Raw genomic sequence first — 15,529 nt, 5'->3', positions numbered from 1 at the left:
TTTCGCAGATAAAGTATATTGATAGTAAATCACATCTTACTTTTATATTAGTTATTCGGAAAATATACATTTTCTTACAAATACCTTGGGAATTAAAGTGTAATAAAAAAGTGTTTCCTATGTAACGTTGACGCAATCTTGATTGATCCATTTAAGTTTTATTTGAAAATATCATAAAATTATTTTCCTACAATGCGAATCGCCCTGCAGGTTAAATTCATATATTGTGCTACACGGCAAAAAGATATTTTACACGCATTATTGTAAGTGTGCACGAAGCCTATCTCCTCTTGTCTGCATTAATTCAGCCGTCGCACCATTCATTTCCCGTTAAACGGGATAGGCGTGACCTACGTGTACGTAAAAATCCGGTTTACTACGTACGAAGCAGTCACAAAAGATAAAAGGGAAGATCATAATCGAAAAATGTATTAAGTTTCTCGGTTATAATAAAAGTAACATATAAGACATAAGTAAAAAATATAATATTGATTTTAAATAGAAATATCAATTATTATTGAGTTAAATCGGTACAAAATTGACTTAAATCTAAAAGTCCAGTATATTTTTACGAGATCCGCTCATGCATCCTGATATTATCGCGTCATCTTGTTCTCGTTGAGCCGTATCCGCAAATTCAGGTGGTAAATGTAAAATCTGAAAAAGTAAACAGGAGGATTTCTTTCAACATCGATGTATCTAACCATAAAATCGACTGACCTCTATAATAAACTTTTTTCGGCGTAATTTAAACGCTAGATCTCTGAATTGTGGACACTGAGGTGCCAACATGTTTAATGCAGACAATTTATTCATGTACAAGAGACCGTGATAATCTTTAAATAACGGATTAGTCTCTTTCGCGGACCCCGCGAACGATTCCAACCTGATCGCTATGTCCGACATGTGTTCGATTCTCTCGACGACAGCATCCTAAAAACGATACGATGCAAAAGTATTCATTGACATAGAGCTAAATTTTCGAGACCTACATTGTTGCCGAAAGTGTTAACCGGAGTCGTTATCAGGCCAACAGCGTAGGAATTCCTCAACAGTGCTCTTAAGCAATAGAGGAACTTGAACAAATCACAACGCGACGAGTCAACTGTGTCGCAGAGCCATAATCTGGATCCCAGGGAATGAATAGCAATTCTTAAAATCTTCCTCTTCTCTGGCGTTTCGTCGACGGAATATTCCCCATTATGCAAAGTTTCCTGAACGGTGCGTAACAGGTCTGAATAAGCAGTATTCTCAAACGTATCGTTCTGTCGATCACCCTGATGCCACTCCTTTATATCCGCTTGTTCCAGGAGCTCCTGTTGCATCGATTTTGTAAGGTCATAAAAGTGACCAAACGCCTGACTTCCTGTAGGAGATGAATCCACCACTCTCATATTCTGGTAGCGCCAAGCAATTTTCATATGATCTGAATTTGTTACTTCCGTCTCCAAATCATTCACAACAGCAGGCAATTCTGACACAAATTTCGAAGGCTCGACGTCTTGTGATGCAACCAATACAGGCTGAGAAGTAACTACTCCTTCTGCCACAAAGTATTTTAGCATGACTTTTGCATATAAGCCATACTTATCTTCTTCTGTAAAGATAAATTATCTTCTTAATAATACATGTATATAGAGTTTGATAATTAATGACAGAACACTTGCATTTATGAAGACCATGTGAAATTGAACGAGGAAATCAATCAGAATTTTGCAAATTCTTTAGTAATTACTAGGGAATTAATTAAATAATTAGTAAACAAGTATGCAGCAAATGGTAGAACATACTTAATAGTAGAGGTACGTGTCATAGATGTTTTTTTGTCAAGGGATCGTCAACAGATCGGAGCTACTTGGGTAAGACTTGCCTGTAGAACTTATCCTATACCTTGTATTTATTCGTTAACATAAGCTTATCCTATGTATTTATTTGTTAACATAATTGAATTAATTCTTTAATAACTATTATGAAAATTTCTGTTCGACACAGTCTATCTGTGTAGAAATATTGTCATTAATTGTCAAAAATTCTATGTAATTTAAATATTGAATAGATTATTTGAATACGAACCAATTAGAAATATTGAACCAACGGGTAAACCTCCACCTAAAAAGATTTTAAAGATATAATTATATTTGAGAAAAAGGATAACACATATTGACAAACCTATCATATGATCCAAAGAAGGTATTCCTGTTGATATGAGTAACTGCGAATTTTTGACGGAAGGTTTTGTACCCGGGATAGTCGGGATTTTACTTTTAAACTTTGTCGAAGTCATCTTTTAATCGAAATGTCACGTGGATAATAATCAAGCACTCATGAATTTTCTAACCTGAAACAGTTTGTAAGGTGCGTAAACGTAGGTTAATTCTAGCAAGAACAATTTTGCACTAATAAATCATGTAACAAGTAAGAACGTTGTACCACTCGAAACATGTGTTCAGTTGAAGGATATATAGATTGCGAAATCTTCAGTACGTATGTAGAAATTTCTGGAATAAATTGCAACTTTACCGACATCTCTGTAAACAATGATGCACGATGAGAGAGAAACGCGATTGAAAACGTCGTTCCGGCGTGCGATGGCGCCACGTTGGGCGATGCCGATAGACAGTCACAGTCACGAGGACGGTTGCGCCCGTCGCCGTCGGGATGCAGCAGCGTCGCGGCGACTGTAATTACGGTTCGCGGTTTGAACGCTTCCGTAGGTACGCGCAGTTCTGTTAATGGCAGCGCGCGTTCGCTCGGGAACGAGCGGTTTCAGAACGTGCGCATCGTTCCTCGTCAGCCGGGTGCGATCGAGCACCCGCGCGCGAAGGACTATCGTCGCGGAGAGAGCGGGCGCGCGCGAGAAGTGAGGTTATGTAATTGTTTGTGGTGCGCGAGATCGTTCGATGGCAACGCTCGATGACATGTGATTCGTGCGAGCATCGTGAGAAAGCGAGCAGCAGCTGTCGACGAGAAGAGGTACGTAAAATCGCGCGCGCGTCAAACGGCGAGTGCGCGTAAGGACTCTCCGCTGGAATCACTCTTTCGTCTCCCTCTCCCTGCTACCGTCCCCCTCCCGACCTCTCTTTTCTTCTCTTTCTCCGGACAGCACGCTGCCCTCGCTCAACTACCTGTTGTGACGCAGAAATATCCGCCGTAGATATTTAGCGCGTCCTCTACGAGCGATCGTCCGAGATCAGACCGGTGGTGCGTTATCGGCTCGTGCCGATTATCGACGCGCTGCAACGTCACGAAGTGCCCCCGAAAGTCTCTCCCTCTACCGCGGCGGGAGGAAGGGAGAGAGAAAGGCGAACTCTTATCGAGAAGTTGGTCGCGCGCGACCAACCTTCCGTCGTCGTCGAGTCTTCCGTTGCGCGCGGCGGAGGAGCGCCGCGTTGTTTGTAAACGAGTGCGTTGAAAAGTTCGCGTGTAATACGCTACTTTCTAAAGGAGGGGAGATCATGCCCTAGCGCTTCCTTTCCGAGATAAGAAAGGGATCTTGACCGCGGTCAAGTGCAGGCCACGTGCGCGCCGAACGGAGGATGCTCGTCTCGCGGGCGCCGAGGGTGGATGACGACGACGCGTCGTCATCAACGCCTGAGACGCTTGAGAGCTGGCTTATTCTGCGGTGGATTTAGGGGGCTGTATGGAGGCCGGGGGGCTTCTGCCCCGTCAGCCCGCGCAAGGCCCCCCCGGCACGATCAACGTGTGCCAGGGCCCGAACGGGCACGCATCGACGATACACGATCTCAACGCGGCCGGTCAGCTGGGTCAGCAGCAATTGCAGCAGCACTTGCAGCAGCAGCAGCATTTGCAACAACAGCACCAACAGCAAATGGGCCAAGCACCCGGCATGGGTGAGGTGCTCACCCCGAAGAGGCAAGCGGTCGTGGACCGTCTGCGACGAAGAATCGAAAGCTACCGGCGCAGGCAGACCGACTGCATACCCAGGTTCGACCAGAGCTTCACCGGTCAGTGCGAACAGAACATACAGGACACCCTGATGCTGAAGCAGCGCTTCCTCGAGAGCAAGGCGAAGCGGCAGGCCAAGAAGACGGACAAGAAGCAGAGTGACCCGGTCGGCCTCCCTAACGTTCACGTGGTAAGTCCTTCTTGTTGCCGGCTCTTTACGCTGCAAATCACTCTTGTGTTCTCGCATATATTTTCGCGTTAACAAGAAATTCGATTTTATGCAAATTTCCATTAATATTTCTTTTTCCTAACATTCTTTCTCAGACATTTTCACTTTCTTTTTTCCTTCTCTTGGAAATAATTTCGGTGGAGAGAAGGGAACAGACATGTTGCCGTCTCGAAATCTCCTTTTGTTAAGTCGGGCCAATTAATCGCGAAAGTACGCTCAAATCGATGAATTTAACACGGCGGAACGCGTCGTTAAGGTCGCGCTTGTTACCCGTAGGCGTTCGATTCGAGACGTCCCTGCGTTAACCTTGGCGCTACGTCAATGCAGGGGCGTTCTTACGCTGCGCGTAACGTCATTGTCACGAACGTTCCGCGCGATACCGTCTCTCGCTCGAATTTCCCTCCAATTCCCCTCTCTCAGCTGACGCTCCTTAACGGAGGAAGCGATTGAAAATTTAACGCACAAGTATTTCACACACGAACGGTTATTTTTAGTTCGACTGCGTTGCAAAATCAAAATAAAAGCGACTGATCCTGATGGAGCATGCGATATTAAGTAATATGTGGATGCGAACGTCACTTTATAAATGTCGCGCAAAGATGAACAACTTCCATAGTGGATGACGTCGGTGTGTTGTAACGTGACGTACGAATGTAAGCGTGGTAACACCACGCGCGTCACACGAAACTGTTACCTCGCAGGAAAAAGCCGGCGAGATCAGGAACGTTTATCAATGAACCGGAACGCGCTAATTTGCTTGCATCCGCGCAACCTGTTTCTCGCGTTAACGAAGGGATTACGACGCCTATTTTGGCGAGAGAGACTTTTACGCCGCAGGTGTTTCTCAAATACTTTTCAAGGTCATTTTGTGAAGCACAGAACCAACGCTTTCTTGGAAGTGTCCAATCATTTTTGTAGGAAGCGCTCGGGAGCAGCCTTGCAGTTAAAAATGAAGTAAAACAATTGATCTCGCCGAATGGTGAGCAGTTGAAGAAAAAACGGCTTTCCACTCGACGACGTGTGTGGCATGCTATCTGCGCAATCGAGTCCTGGAAAGAAAATCGTCGTTTCCAGTCCCGCGATATCGCTCGATTGATAGCGCGTTATCGCACGAACGATACGAGAAACGGCGAGAGAATCGGCAGGAAACACTATCCGACGCGCGGTGTAATAGGATCCGTCCTCTTCTTTTTTCTTCTCCACCGGCTCCTTCGCGTACGCGCACGTGTCCACAGGTCGGCGGTGCGTATAGCGGCGCGCACGCTCATTCATAATCACACAGCCGCCGCGAACGGCCCGCGAACAATGGTAGCGCATGAACGGGCCCGGGGGAAAGCTGTGGGAATCACCATTTCCGCCGAGACGTTGAACCAGATCCTTCGCTCCAGTTCGACTCGCGTGCTCCCAATTTATCTGCGGTAGAATCGAATTTAGACAGATTTTCAGGGGGTTTTCGCGTCGTAAATTTTACTTTTACACAGTATGCGCGAACGTTGTTATGACGATTGGACGTTATCGGTCAACGAGAAAGGTTTCACAGTTGAAATAATTCACGTCTCTCTTCCTAACGCTCGTCCTTATTCAAGAAAGCGGATGCCGATCGACATCAGTGGTGTTGAAAGAGTCGAGGTTATTTGTTCGCGTTCATTCTTATCCGACGCTACTTCGGGAGTGACTCACTTGCTGAGCGGCGAACGAGACCGGCGAGAGAGATCAGTCGCGCAGTGACGCTCATCGCGCGCAATAACCGCTTGTTCATTGAAAATCCATTCAATCTTTTCTTATTTCGCACACTCCCTCCTAAAGAATTGAGATTTCAGTAGGGTTTAAATGCCGCGAATAAGTAGGTTGGATGATCGTCGTATTTCACTCCGGCCGAGAATAAACTCTTCCTCCTCCCGTGCTCGGCGAATCTTGCCGCACGAGCAAAAAGTAGATTTTAACTCTCGGGTTAGACAAACGCACCTAATATAAGTGTAATATATAAGTGGGGATAGCAATTTGTCAGGATCATTTTTCTTGCACGCGCGCTCTCATCCCTTTCCCATCGAACTCGGCGGCGTTCGTTTCAGCATGGTCATTATGCTGGCCCGACAACTCTCATTACGATCCATTAGTCGGACGCCCACCGACAATTTAGGTCTGAGGTATTAGGCGCGTCTCCGTTCGCTGTGGTGTCGGTTCGTCAGATTTATCGGATGATCTTTCTCCGGTTTGCTCGGATCCGGTGTGACCGCTAAGCGGGCCTAACCTTTTCGCACGTAGGATCGTCTCAAGGATATCTCGACTCTTAAAGTCTACGAGCGAAGGACGCACATCTTTTTTTCTCCCGTAGCCAAATTTTTCAAGCCACGTTATTAGCAGCGGCGGCGTTTATCTCAACGAAGAGATTCATCCGTTTTAGTTAGAAGACATCTTTTCCGAAAGCGCGACCGGAACGATCGAGAGAAAGAAAGGACCGCTCTAGGTGGAGACAATTTTTACAGCCTTACGTAACGCTGCAGACTCGCATCCGATGAGCAAGGTCGCGAAACGAAAGTGAAAGACGGAGAAAAAGAGGCCAGTCTGACTTTTGTTCCACCTATGAGGAGCTCTACGGCCGGATGATCCAACCTTGGACGATAAGTTGACGGGGCGCAACATCAGAAAAGGAAGGAAGACGCGCGGAGGTGTCCGACAATGTCTTTCTATATGCACGATTTGCATCGCGCGTCGTCACGCGCAACCAGCGGTTCTCATAGCGCGCTCTCTTTCTTTCCCTCTTTCGACGACGATGACGAACGGAATTTCGTGGAATGCCATTCATGAGTCGATAACGATCGAGCTTATCGTCTCGTTCGATGCTTATTGCGTGCAATGTTTCTTCTTTCATTCACTGCTGATTGATTCATCAATATACTATTTCACTTGAATAATCACGTTTATTTCATTTTCTTTCTGTGCCGAAATTTGAGAGAACAACGGCTCTCTTGCGGCCAATACGTGAAGAAAAAATAATATTTTATCTCGAGATAAAACAATTCTTCCGGCGCGTATTTATCAGTCAGCTAAAGAGATGTGAGAGAGATTAGATGAAAGGCACACATTTCCACCGGAGAGAATATTCCGACTGAATACCTCTTTTGCATAAACATGCCAGAAGGACTATCCTCCATATAGAAGATCTACGAAAAACTACTGTCTGCTGGCTTGTGAGCTAACATGTTAATTCATAACCGATTCCGGCGATACTATTCTCGAGTATCATGAAAGTCGCGCGATATTTCTCGTGCGACAAAGAAGTTTCGTAGCTGGTAGAAGCGACTTCGCATAAACTTCGATAAAACCGTAATGCCATCGGCGACTCGGCCGAAGCGTTATCTTTGTGAAATGCAGATTGCCTTGTGTTCGATTCGCAGAATTTCAAGGCTACGTATCGGCCAACGCGATGTGTTTGCGCGATAATCGGAATTATGTACGCGCGCCAATAGTGCTTGAGGAAGCGCTACCAGCGGACGCGAATTATTTGTCGGGCAAAAGTTCGCTTCGTTCGAGGACGAAAACTTCACCAAAGCAGATACTTTCAAGTACTGCCATTATTACGTCTATATGCCGAAACAAGTATACTTACACCTTCAAGTCATCGACGTTTATCGTCGTTGTTTTTAAATATTACCGGCGAGAGACAGGATGCTTCCCAAATCGAAATTTTAGCTTAGCACGTTAAAGCGCCTCGACGCGAGAAAACGTGCGTCGAAAATTCTTACATTGAAATAAAAAAATATATGTCCATCAAATATGACAATCGATCGAGCAGATCTGCGAAATAATCTACTTTTGCGCCAACAATCGATAAATATAGCCGTAAAATTAATGTGACAAAAGAAGAAAACAGGTTGCGTTTATTTTATTTTCACCTTACATTTGCTCTCCTTCGGATTGTCTACGAATGTTACAATTTTCAATAATGTTAGAGAGAACTAGATGCACACGATAAAAGAAGAACAAAAAGTGAGAAGTACTTTTGGAGATTCTGAATACTTCCACCATTTCGCCGCGTTCTTTTAGTATTACATTTTCAGAACATAAACATGTGAGGAAAAAAATCGATTTTTGGAGCCCAACAACAAACTACCCAGAACTCGCATTAAGAAGAATGATCTCGTAACTAGCTGCACACATATTGCATCGTGACACATCGGAAAGTTACGCGACATTTTCAACGACTTTGTTCTGTAAAATACGCAAGACGTTGTCAACGCGAACGTGTCGCGCGGAATATGCAACGTTACGCGGTGGTGAGATATGTAACGGGCCTTCTCGGAACGCCGGGGGCTGGAATTCGTGTTCCGACCACCCAAGCAGTTCCGCCGGACATACCGAGGAGTCGATTACGAGCGAATCGCGGTTATAATCTCCGGGCGGTACCGAGGGGTGGTGTAAGCAATTGTTGTATTTCCAACAGTTTGTTTACTCGCGAATCTTCCATAATGGGAACCATCTTGAAAAGGGGAGAGCGGTGTCCCTCAGCCGTGACAAAAGCCTCGCATCCGCCGTTCCGAGAACCGTTCGTCTTGCGGACGGTCATTGGCGAGATCTCGAAAACGGCCGGGTCGTTCCTCCCTTTCTCGCAGGGTGGACCCCGTAATAAACACAGGAGCCGGCCAGACACGCGTCGATCTCCGGGGCACGTTCGGGCGAACCCATAATCCGCCCGAGACGTTTACGGCTGCACTCCGACAAGACGGAGGGTGTTACATTCCGGACGTATGACGCATGCCGCCTCTCCTGCGACCTTGAGCCTTTCCAGATCCCGAGGCACCTCCGATCGATTTCCCGTTGGCGCGATTTTTACGCCACTGTACTTAATGAGGTCACGTACAAGTTGGATGAATACCGTATCTCCGGCGGGACATATAAATAACACGATCATCCTAGACGGGAGAGTGCGTACGGTGGAAATAAAGGATTTACCGCGCCGCACTGTCATTACTCTGCCTTTAACGGCGAAAAAATTATCAAGTCATAATGGATGATACGTAGCTTCAATTTTAATGATACAGTTCACTCTCACCATTCAGCGTCGAAAGGTTCTTTTAAATATTCATACGAGTTCAATAATCGAAATAATGCGATCTTTCTGGTTTCGTCCTTTGGAAGCTATCGCTCGAAATCGAGATTTCTCGACATAACGATGTCTATTCTGCGTAGAAAGAAAAATCGCAGGCAACGCAGCTTCAAATTCGTCCAGCTCAGCGTGAGCTCTTTGTTACGCCTGTTCCTAGCGGAATCAAAGAGAGGAAGGAAGAGTATCGCCATTGTAAGGGATACCGTCGGAATAATAATGCAATTGTCGCCCTGAATCCTGAGCGTGTTCCACGCTCTTTTGTCGTTTACAATCGCGGGCCTTACATATGTAACGTTTATGAAAATAGACAGTCGGACAAATAATACCGGGATATAACTCGGTATGTGATAACTTTCTAAAATGACACGCTCCCGATATGTATCGAATATGTCTCAGAAATAGAAGTTAATTGCTGTTTCGTGATATTGGATTTGTGGATAACTTTCTTTATGGAATTATTAATACATTGATTTTTAAGGAATTATTAATAGAAATATAATTTAAGATGTACACATCTCTTTTACCATTAATTTTCGATGGGCTATACAATCGACATATACAATTTCACATGCAATTAATTGTATTTTAAATGTATTATAACGAAACATGCTCGTAACGCGAGTGATCGCTTTCAATGTGTATTCTTCCAATAATACAGTTATTTGCAAACAAATTGTTGCTAAATCCATTATAAAATGTGCAATGAACTTTTATAAAAAGTTTAATTGGCCTATTTACTATTTTTCTTTAACGTGAGACATTAAAACCTACATTTTTATCTTTGTTTCCCAGGATCTATATTGCGATAATACAATTTTGTTTTTCAATAAATATTTGGAAAAAAAAACTTTTGACACATTTGTTATTAAATCAAGTTTCATTTTAAATCAGATCGCAATTTATAACAAATTAATGTTTCGATCGTTATAAATAATAAGATCGACATTTTCGCGTTCATTCGTCAAACTGTAAGCATAGTAATTTAACTGTAAACACTGCGTAATACATATACGCACGCGGAGTCTATTAATGTTTTGGAAATATAATTCGAGTATGTAGACGATCGTACATGCGAGCTGAAAATTATTGTCAAAACGTGCGCGAGCTTGACTCACGTTTACACTCGTCAGCGAGATGTTAATAATTTCGCATGCAGAACGGTCGAGCACTACGGATTACAAAGCTATCGCCTGAATGATAAATAAGGTTCACCATTTCGCGCTGTACGACTTGGAGGAAATAATTCAAGCGTTAATATCGATCCGCGACTTCCGTCATGTAACGATCGATTACTAATTCCATTTTATGGAAAAAAATAGAAAAAAATCGCTTCGTGCTCCAATGAGATTCCAAGGAACTTCAATGAACGTGGCGTAATTCATGCACATATATTTAGCATTTCGCGATCGCGTTTCCCGTTTCTCGAAAATTAGCTCGCGATTGCTTATCGATAACCGTGCTGTTTTTGCATTTCCCATTCCTGAGAGAAAGTGCAAGAAGAGAAGAAGGAAAGAAATAAGGTCAGGCAATGCAGAAATGCGCATATGTTCGTCACGATCGCCGCATGCAAACTCCTTCCCCTGCGCCGGATAACGCGCGTACACACCCTCCATTGTCGCTCAGAATCGGGTTACTCGACATAAAATTGCAACGCTTATTATTCCGGTGTAATAAACGAGCCCCTGTTTCGGCTCACCAATGTAATCACGGTCCCCGTGGTTTCCTTTTTTTTTTTTTTTTTTTACAATCGACGGCTTCGGTAAAACGGATATTGCGCAACGCTCGTGCGTTGCACATCCGTCGTCTTCAACGATTCCCCCGCGCTTTTGCGTGACTCGCACACGGGAAACTTTCTCCGCTCTGTGCGGATGAACGGTATAACAAAGTTCCGCGCGGGAGACGCACGCCGATAGACTGCGCGCTGGCTAAATTATTTACACGCGCCGTACGCAATCGCGGAGAAACGTTCGCTGCAACGTTCGCGATTGATAAGAACGATCGAACCTTTCGGGAAGAAAATCTCAGTTGCCTCAATTGAACAGGGGATGAAAACTCGACGAAGAGAAATGAAACGGCTCTGTTGATACTACAGTTTAAAATGATAAGACATTTTGATGAAAAGAACAGAAATCAGGAAATGAGTGATAAAGAATGATAACAACTGTTACTTTTAGTAATTTTTGTAATAATCTGTGGAAGGAGGTGTATTTATAATATGATGCGATGTTAATTTCATAATTATTGCTAGCTTTAAAAACAATTATTAAGGAAAAAAAGTGAGAAGAAAGGAAATGTCTGTTAGCTGCACTGAAACTCTCGTCCTTACAAGCGAGTCTGGTCCAAATTTGCAAGAGAATGATTTTTTCACGCAGTTTAGGTCGTCTTTGCGGTGGAACGACGTGTCGATGAAGGAGGAGAAGAAGCGAACGGTGTGAGGAATCGTGCAAAAATATCCTCGCCGTGATCGTCGTCGCTGCGCTCGACTTCCTGGCGCCGACTCTCTCGCGGCGGCGCAGTGCGTACGTTCCAGCCAGATGCGACTCGTACGTGTCGTCGGATAGTTTACCAATTGCTACAGAGTCGGGAACGCGTGGAGGAGGTTGCGACAAGGGTTCAGCGATGTATGCGTGCGTTTCACGCGATGCACGTTCGTTTCTGTTTTTCCTTTCTCCTTCTCTCTCTCTCCCTCTTTCGTTCTCGCGTGGCAAGATTGACTCTCCCTTTCCGTCTCTCTTTCTCTCCCCTCTTGCGCTCGCTCGCATGTGGAAGCGGTGCCACCCGTCCGTCCGTCGAGCGTTGTTGCCGTCTCTTCGTCCCTCTTCTCCTCGGCGAGTACCTCACGTCAGAGCTCCAGCTGAGCGTTCTCCAGCGGTTTTCAACCGCGTCTGCTGTTCTTACGCGAGGGTGGACGTCTAGCCGCGCTGCATAAACACACGATGAATTTATTTATCTCGGGATAAGCCCCGGTAGAAGCGAGATCGCGCTGTGTGAACAATTTCGTCTCGTCGAACTCTCCGCGGCATCTTGCGCGATTCATTCACAACACCGCTCCATTGTGTTACGTGAGAAAAATCGACCGGGAATCGCACGCGAGAGGATACATCTCCGAAAATCCTTCTTCTCTCGGTTCGAAATTTTCTGCTTAGCGTTACATTTTGCGGTGCGATACGTTGACCCAGTTTCACGCTTTTTACGTCCCCGCTCGTCTGCCGCGGCCTTAAAGTTGGCGAAACGAGGTTAAACCACCATACAAAAGCCGTGCTTATAACCATACGGCGGCAGTGTTTTACGGTCGCTTCGCAGCGAACATCGTCTCGTAGCATTCGGTCGGTGGATAAGGTAGCGAGAGCGAGGGGATGATAGAGGAAAGAAAGCCACCGAGGGTGCGGCCAGTGGTCCTCAAAGCGTATCGCCTCGCGTGCGATCGTTCCCTGCGGGGGATATTTCTTTCCAAAGAAAGACGGATGATATCAATGTAAACAAATCAAATAAATATGAAAATAATTCAGAATTTACTGAACTTATTGACATAAATCGCAGGTAACACGCCTTTAATGCGACACGTAATTGTGAAAAGAGATGAGAAACAAGCGCCGCGCAGGAAGACGACAAAAACCAGATTTGTTATGTAAAGCGATCTTCGAGCGATTGCGAAACCTGTCTATCGATTACGCGCCTAATGCATATATCGCCGGACGGCATAAAAGCTTGGCAGTTTCAATTTGTACGCTTACCACTCGTAGCACGCGGTAATTCGCCTTAAGGTAATTCGCCTACGTGACGCAAAAACATATTTTAGAAAAACTCACTTTTGCCTTTCGAAGCGCTGATGTATTGGTACAAACTATTCCGCAATTTGCTGAGCGAGTCGAAATTTCAGCGCTCATTATCGCGCTCAAAGTTGGAATAAATAAATCGTTAGAATTGAACATTATTTTTAACATATTTTGCTGTCTAACACGGAGGGAAAAAGAATGAAAAAAACATTTTGGCCGCAACAGAATTTCCGGTCCTAAGAACGCGCGTTTGGTTCTTTCCTACCGTGTTAGTAGAATTACCAACATTTCAACTCTCTCTCTCTCTGTTTAATCGAGAATTCGCAAAAAGTGAACACTTTTCCGATGCATCGGCGGTTAAAGGGTTATCGCATCGTTAGATACTCTCTCGAGCGCTTGTCCCCAGGCAGGCAGGTATTTATTGATTCAATGGAGCGCGCGGCTATAGTTATACGGCGTGATGTAACTCTCTAGGATAGAGAGTCACGGGGTTGCCGGCTGCTAGAGGGTGATAGGGACGTCTAGGTGTCCCCTCCACCGGTATTACTCCGCAGCGGAGAAAACACCTTGCCCGTGGCATTCGCCGGTATCTTCGATCGCGCGCCCTTTATCCCTCCAGTCTTTTCGCTTTCTCAAACTTGTCACACCGATAGATAACTCGTATCGTAAGAGATCGGAAGAATCCTCTCGAGAGGATTTCCTTTCGTTTGTGAAAAAAAGCGACATTCTTCTCGCATGAAATCGTCATTACCCGTGGAAAGTTCATGCGCGAGAATTCCATTGAGAGCTTCCGATGTTCGCCACATTGTATCGAGTGAGTTTAATACATCTTTTCAAGCTCCCATCGCGCACAGAAAAACTGCAGCGCGAGTAACACGAGATGTATTTTTGTGATTTTATCGCGTTATGTAATTCGCACACGGTATCGCGTACATGTAATAAATTGTTAAACAAACCGCTCGGGGGCATCCTACTTCAGTGGTCGCTATATCGTGCGCGCTAAATCGCACGTTCATTCGTGTCGTACTGAGACGGAAGCAGCGTGAACGAAATCATTTTAGCTGTTAGACGAGACACGTATTTTTCACGCGCGTTTCGTCCGTTTCATTTAGGAGAGCACCACCTCGGGTGTTTCTTCGCATTAATTAAGCTTAATTAATAACTAAGAGATTGCCGCAGCGAAATAATATATCACACACGCTTATCGTCCGCACGCACTGTCGAAGCGCTCGACGATTTAAACGATGACGCAACCCGTCGTCAGGGGAAACTTTTAATAAGAACACTGAGGGAAAAATATTTCGTCAACTTATTATCACAAATCAAATAAGCTATAGTAAGAGAGGAGAAGCATTTTTTTTTTATACAGGAGAGGAGATGAAATCCTTTCTCTCTACGCGACTCTTAAGCTTTTCCTGACGTAATGCCGATTGAATGAGCGAGAGTGCTGCTCTGTCGCGAAACAGGGAGAGCTTGCGGTGGTCCTGCTGCAACGCCCGCGTTTCGCCGAGGGGAAATTAGATTTGCCTGTTTAATTTCGTTCTCCAAGCGTGCGTAACTCTGGCAGCAAATTGACTTCGGCGCGATATCCGTTGGGATAGAATTCGCGGTTTCTTTAGACAGCGCCGACGAGAGCTTCTCTCCGTAGTATCGTGATGAGCGAAAAGCGACGACGACTGAACGCACACCGAATGTAACACGAGTGAATTTCCGACGTGTGCAACTTCGAAAGTTAGAAATCTAAGCACCGCGATTATTCTTGTTAAACGGCCAGTCTACCGCAAATACGCCGGTCGGAAAATGTTGCATACAGACCGTTATTTATCGGACCGACGAAGAGCGATCGAAAATACCTGCGGGGTTAAACGCTCATACCTTGTTGCATTCATCCCCTTTAGTATTTCCACTCTTCGATTAATTTAACTCAATGCACGGCAAGGGAGATAATATCCAGGCAAATCGGTCGGCGTCAGCTGTGCTTATTTTACGGAAATGGAGTTTCAAATCGCGAATATCTATCGCTCACGTGCCGGAACACGCACGCCAGTCGTACATCGGTGATACACTTGATTTGGACGAATCTCATTGTAGCGTTATACGCAAAATCGAGAAGGCTCTTGTAAACGAGGCCGGAATAATTACTAGATTGCCATATCGTGCGAAATACCACGCGTATGACAAACGGCTCGCTATCAAAACAAATTCACGCTACTTAGTCACGTAAGTGGCAGATCGTGATAAAGGATATTGGCGATCGTCGCAGAGAAGGAGGGATGTCAGGTCGCTCGATACTGACCACCACCTCGTCCTTTTTTCACGTTGCGTTGCTTCCACGACTCATCTCCCCTCTGAATGTTACGACATTCGTTGGAATATTTTCTCCCGTGACTGAAATAGCGGCGTGAACGTGCTATTGATCAAATCATTTCTCGTACTTGTAATTATAATCACATAAGTGAAAGAATTACATAGTCGGAAGAAGAATTGTTCTAATAAGTGTTGGAGAAAAAG

General features: G+C 45.0%; 2 protein-coding genes across 6 annotated transcripts in view; one reads left to right on the top strand and one right to left on the bottom strand.

Annotated features, from left to right (window-relative positions):
• Nucleotides 1–138: 138 nt before the first annotated feature.
• LOC106746624 (elongator complex protein 4) lies at nt 139–2,525 on the bottom strand. Of its 4 annotated transcripts, XM_014623399.1 has the most exons (6): nt 2,431–2,525; nt 2,170–2,338; nt 2,074–2,109; nt 993–1,597; nt 721–933; nt 464–657 (listed from the first exon to the last, which is right to left on the bottom strand). In XM_014623399.1, exons 2-6 carry the CDS (start codon nt 2,282–2,284, stop codon nt 550–552), a joined length of 1,077 nt encoding a protein of 358 aa, XP_014478885.1. In that variant the 5' UTR covers nt 2,285–2,338; nt 2,431–2,525; the 3' UTR covers nt 464–549. The 4 variants fall into 4 exon arrangements, with proteins under 4 accessions (XP_014478886.1, XP_014478887.1, XP_014478885.1 ...); XM_014623400.1 differs by lacking the exon at nt 2,431–2,525 and having other exon boundaries at nt 139–657; nt 1,668–2,109; nt 2,170–2,232; XM_014623401.1 differs by lacking the exon at nt 2,431–2,525 and having other exon boundaries at nt 139–657; nt 1,791–2,109; nt 2,170–2,232.
• A 137-nt stretch (nt 2,526–2,662) lies between these two features.
• LOC106746623 (neurogenic protein mastermind) overlaps nt 2,663–15,529 on the top strand; it is a 130,369-nt gene continuing 117,502 nt past the window's right edge. For both annotated transcript variants that reach the window (XM_014623394.1, XM_014623393.1), the window contains exon 1: nt 2,663–4,096. In XM_014623394.1, the coding sequence (XP_014478880.1) occupies nt 3,641–4,096 (456 nt within the window). In that variant the 5' untranslated portion in view covers nt 2,663–3,640. The remainder of the gene's footprint in view (nt 4,097–15,529) is intronic.

The sequence above is a fragment of the Dinoponera quadriceps genome, unplaced genomic scaffold (genome assembly GCF_001313825.1).
Source record: "Dinoponera quadriceps isolate SergipeBrazil2010 unplaced genomic scaffold, ASM131382v1 scaffold2076, whole genome shotgun sequence".
NCBI classification, from domain to species: domain Eukaryota; kingdom Metazoa; phylum Arthropoda; class Insecta; order Hymenoptera; family Formicidae; genus Dinoponera; species Dinoponera quadriceps.
The sequence above is the reverse complement of the archived record's forward strand: the minus strand, read 5'-3'. Positions and strand labels throughout refer to the sequence as shown.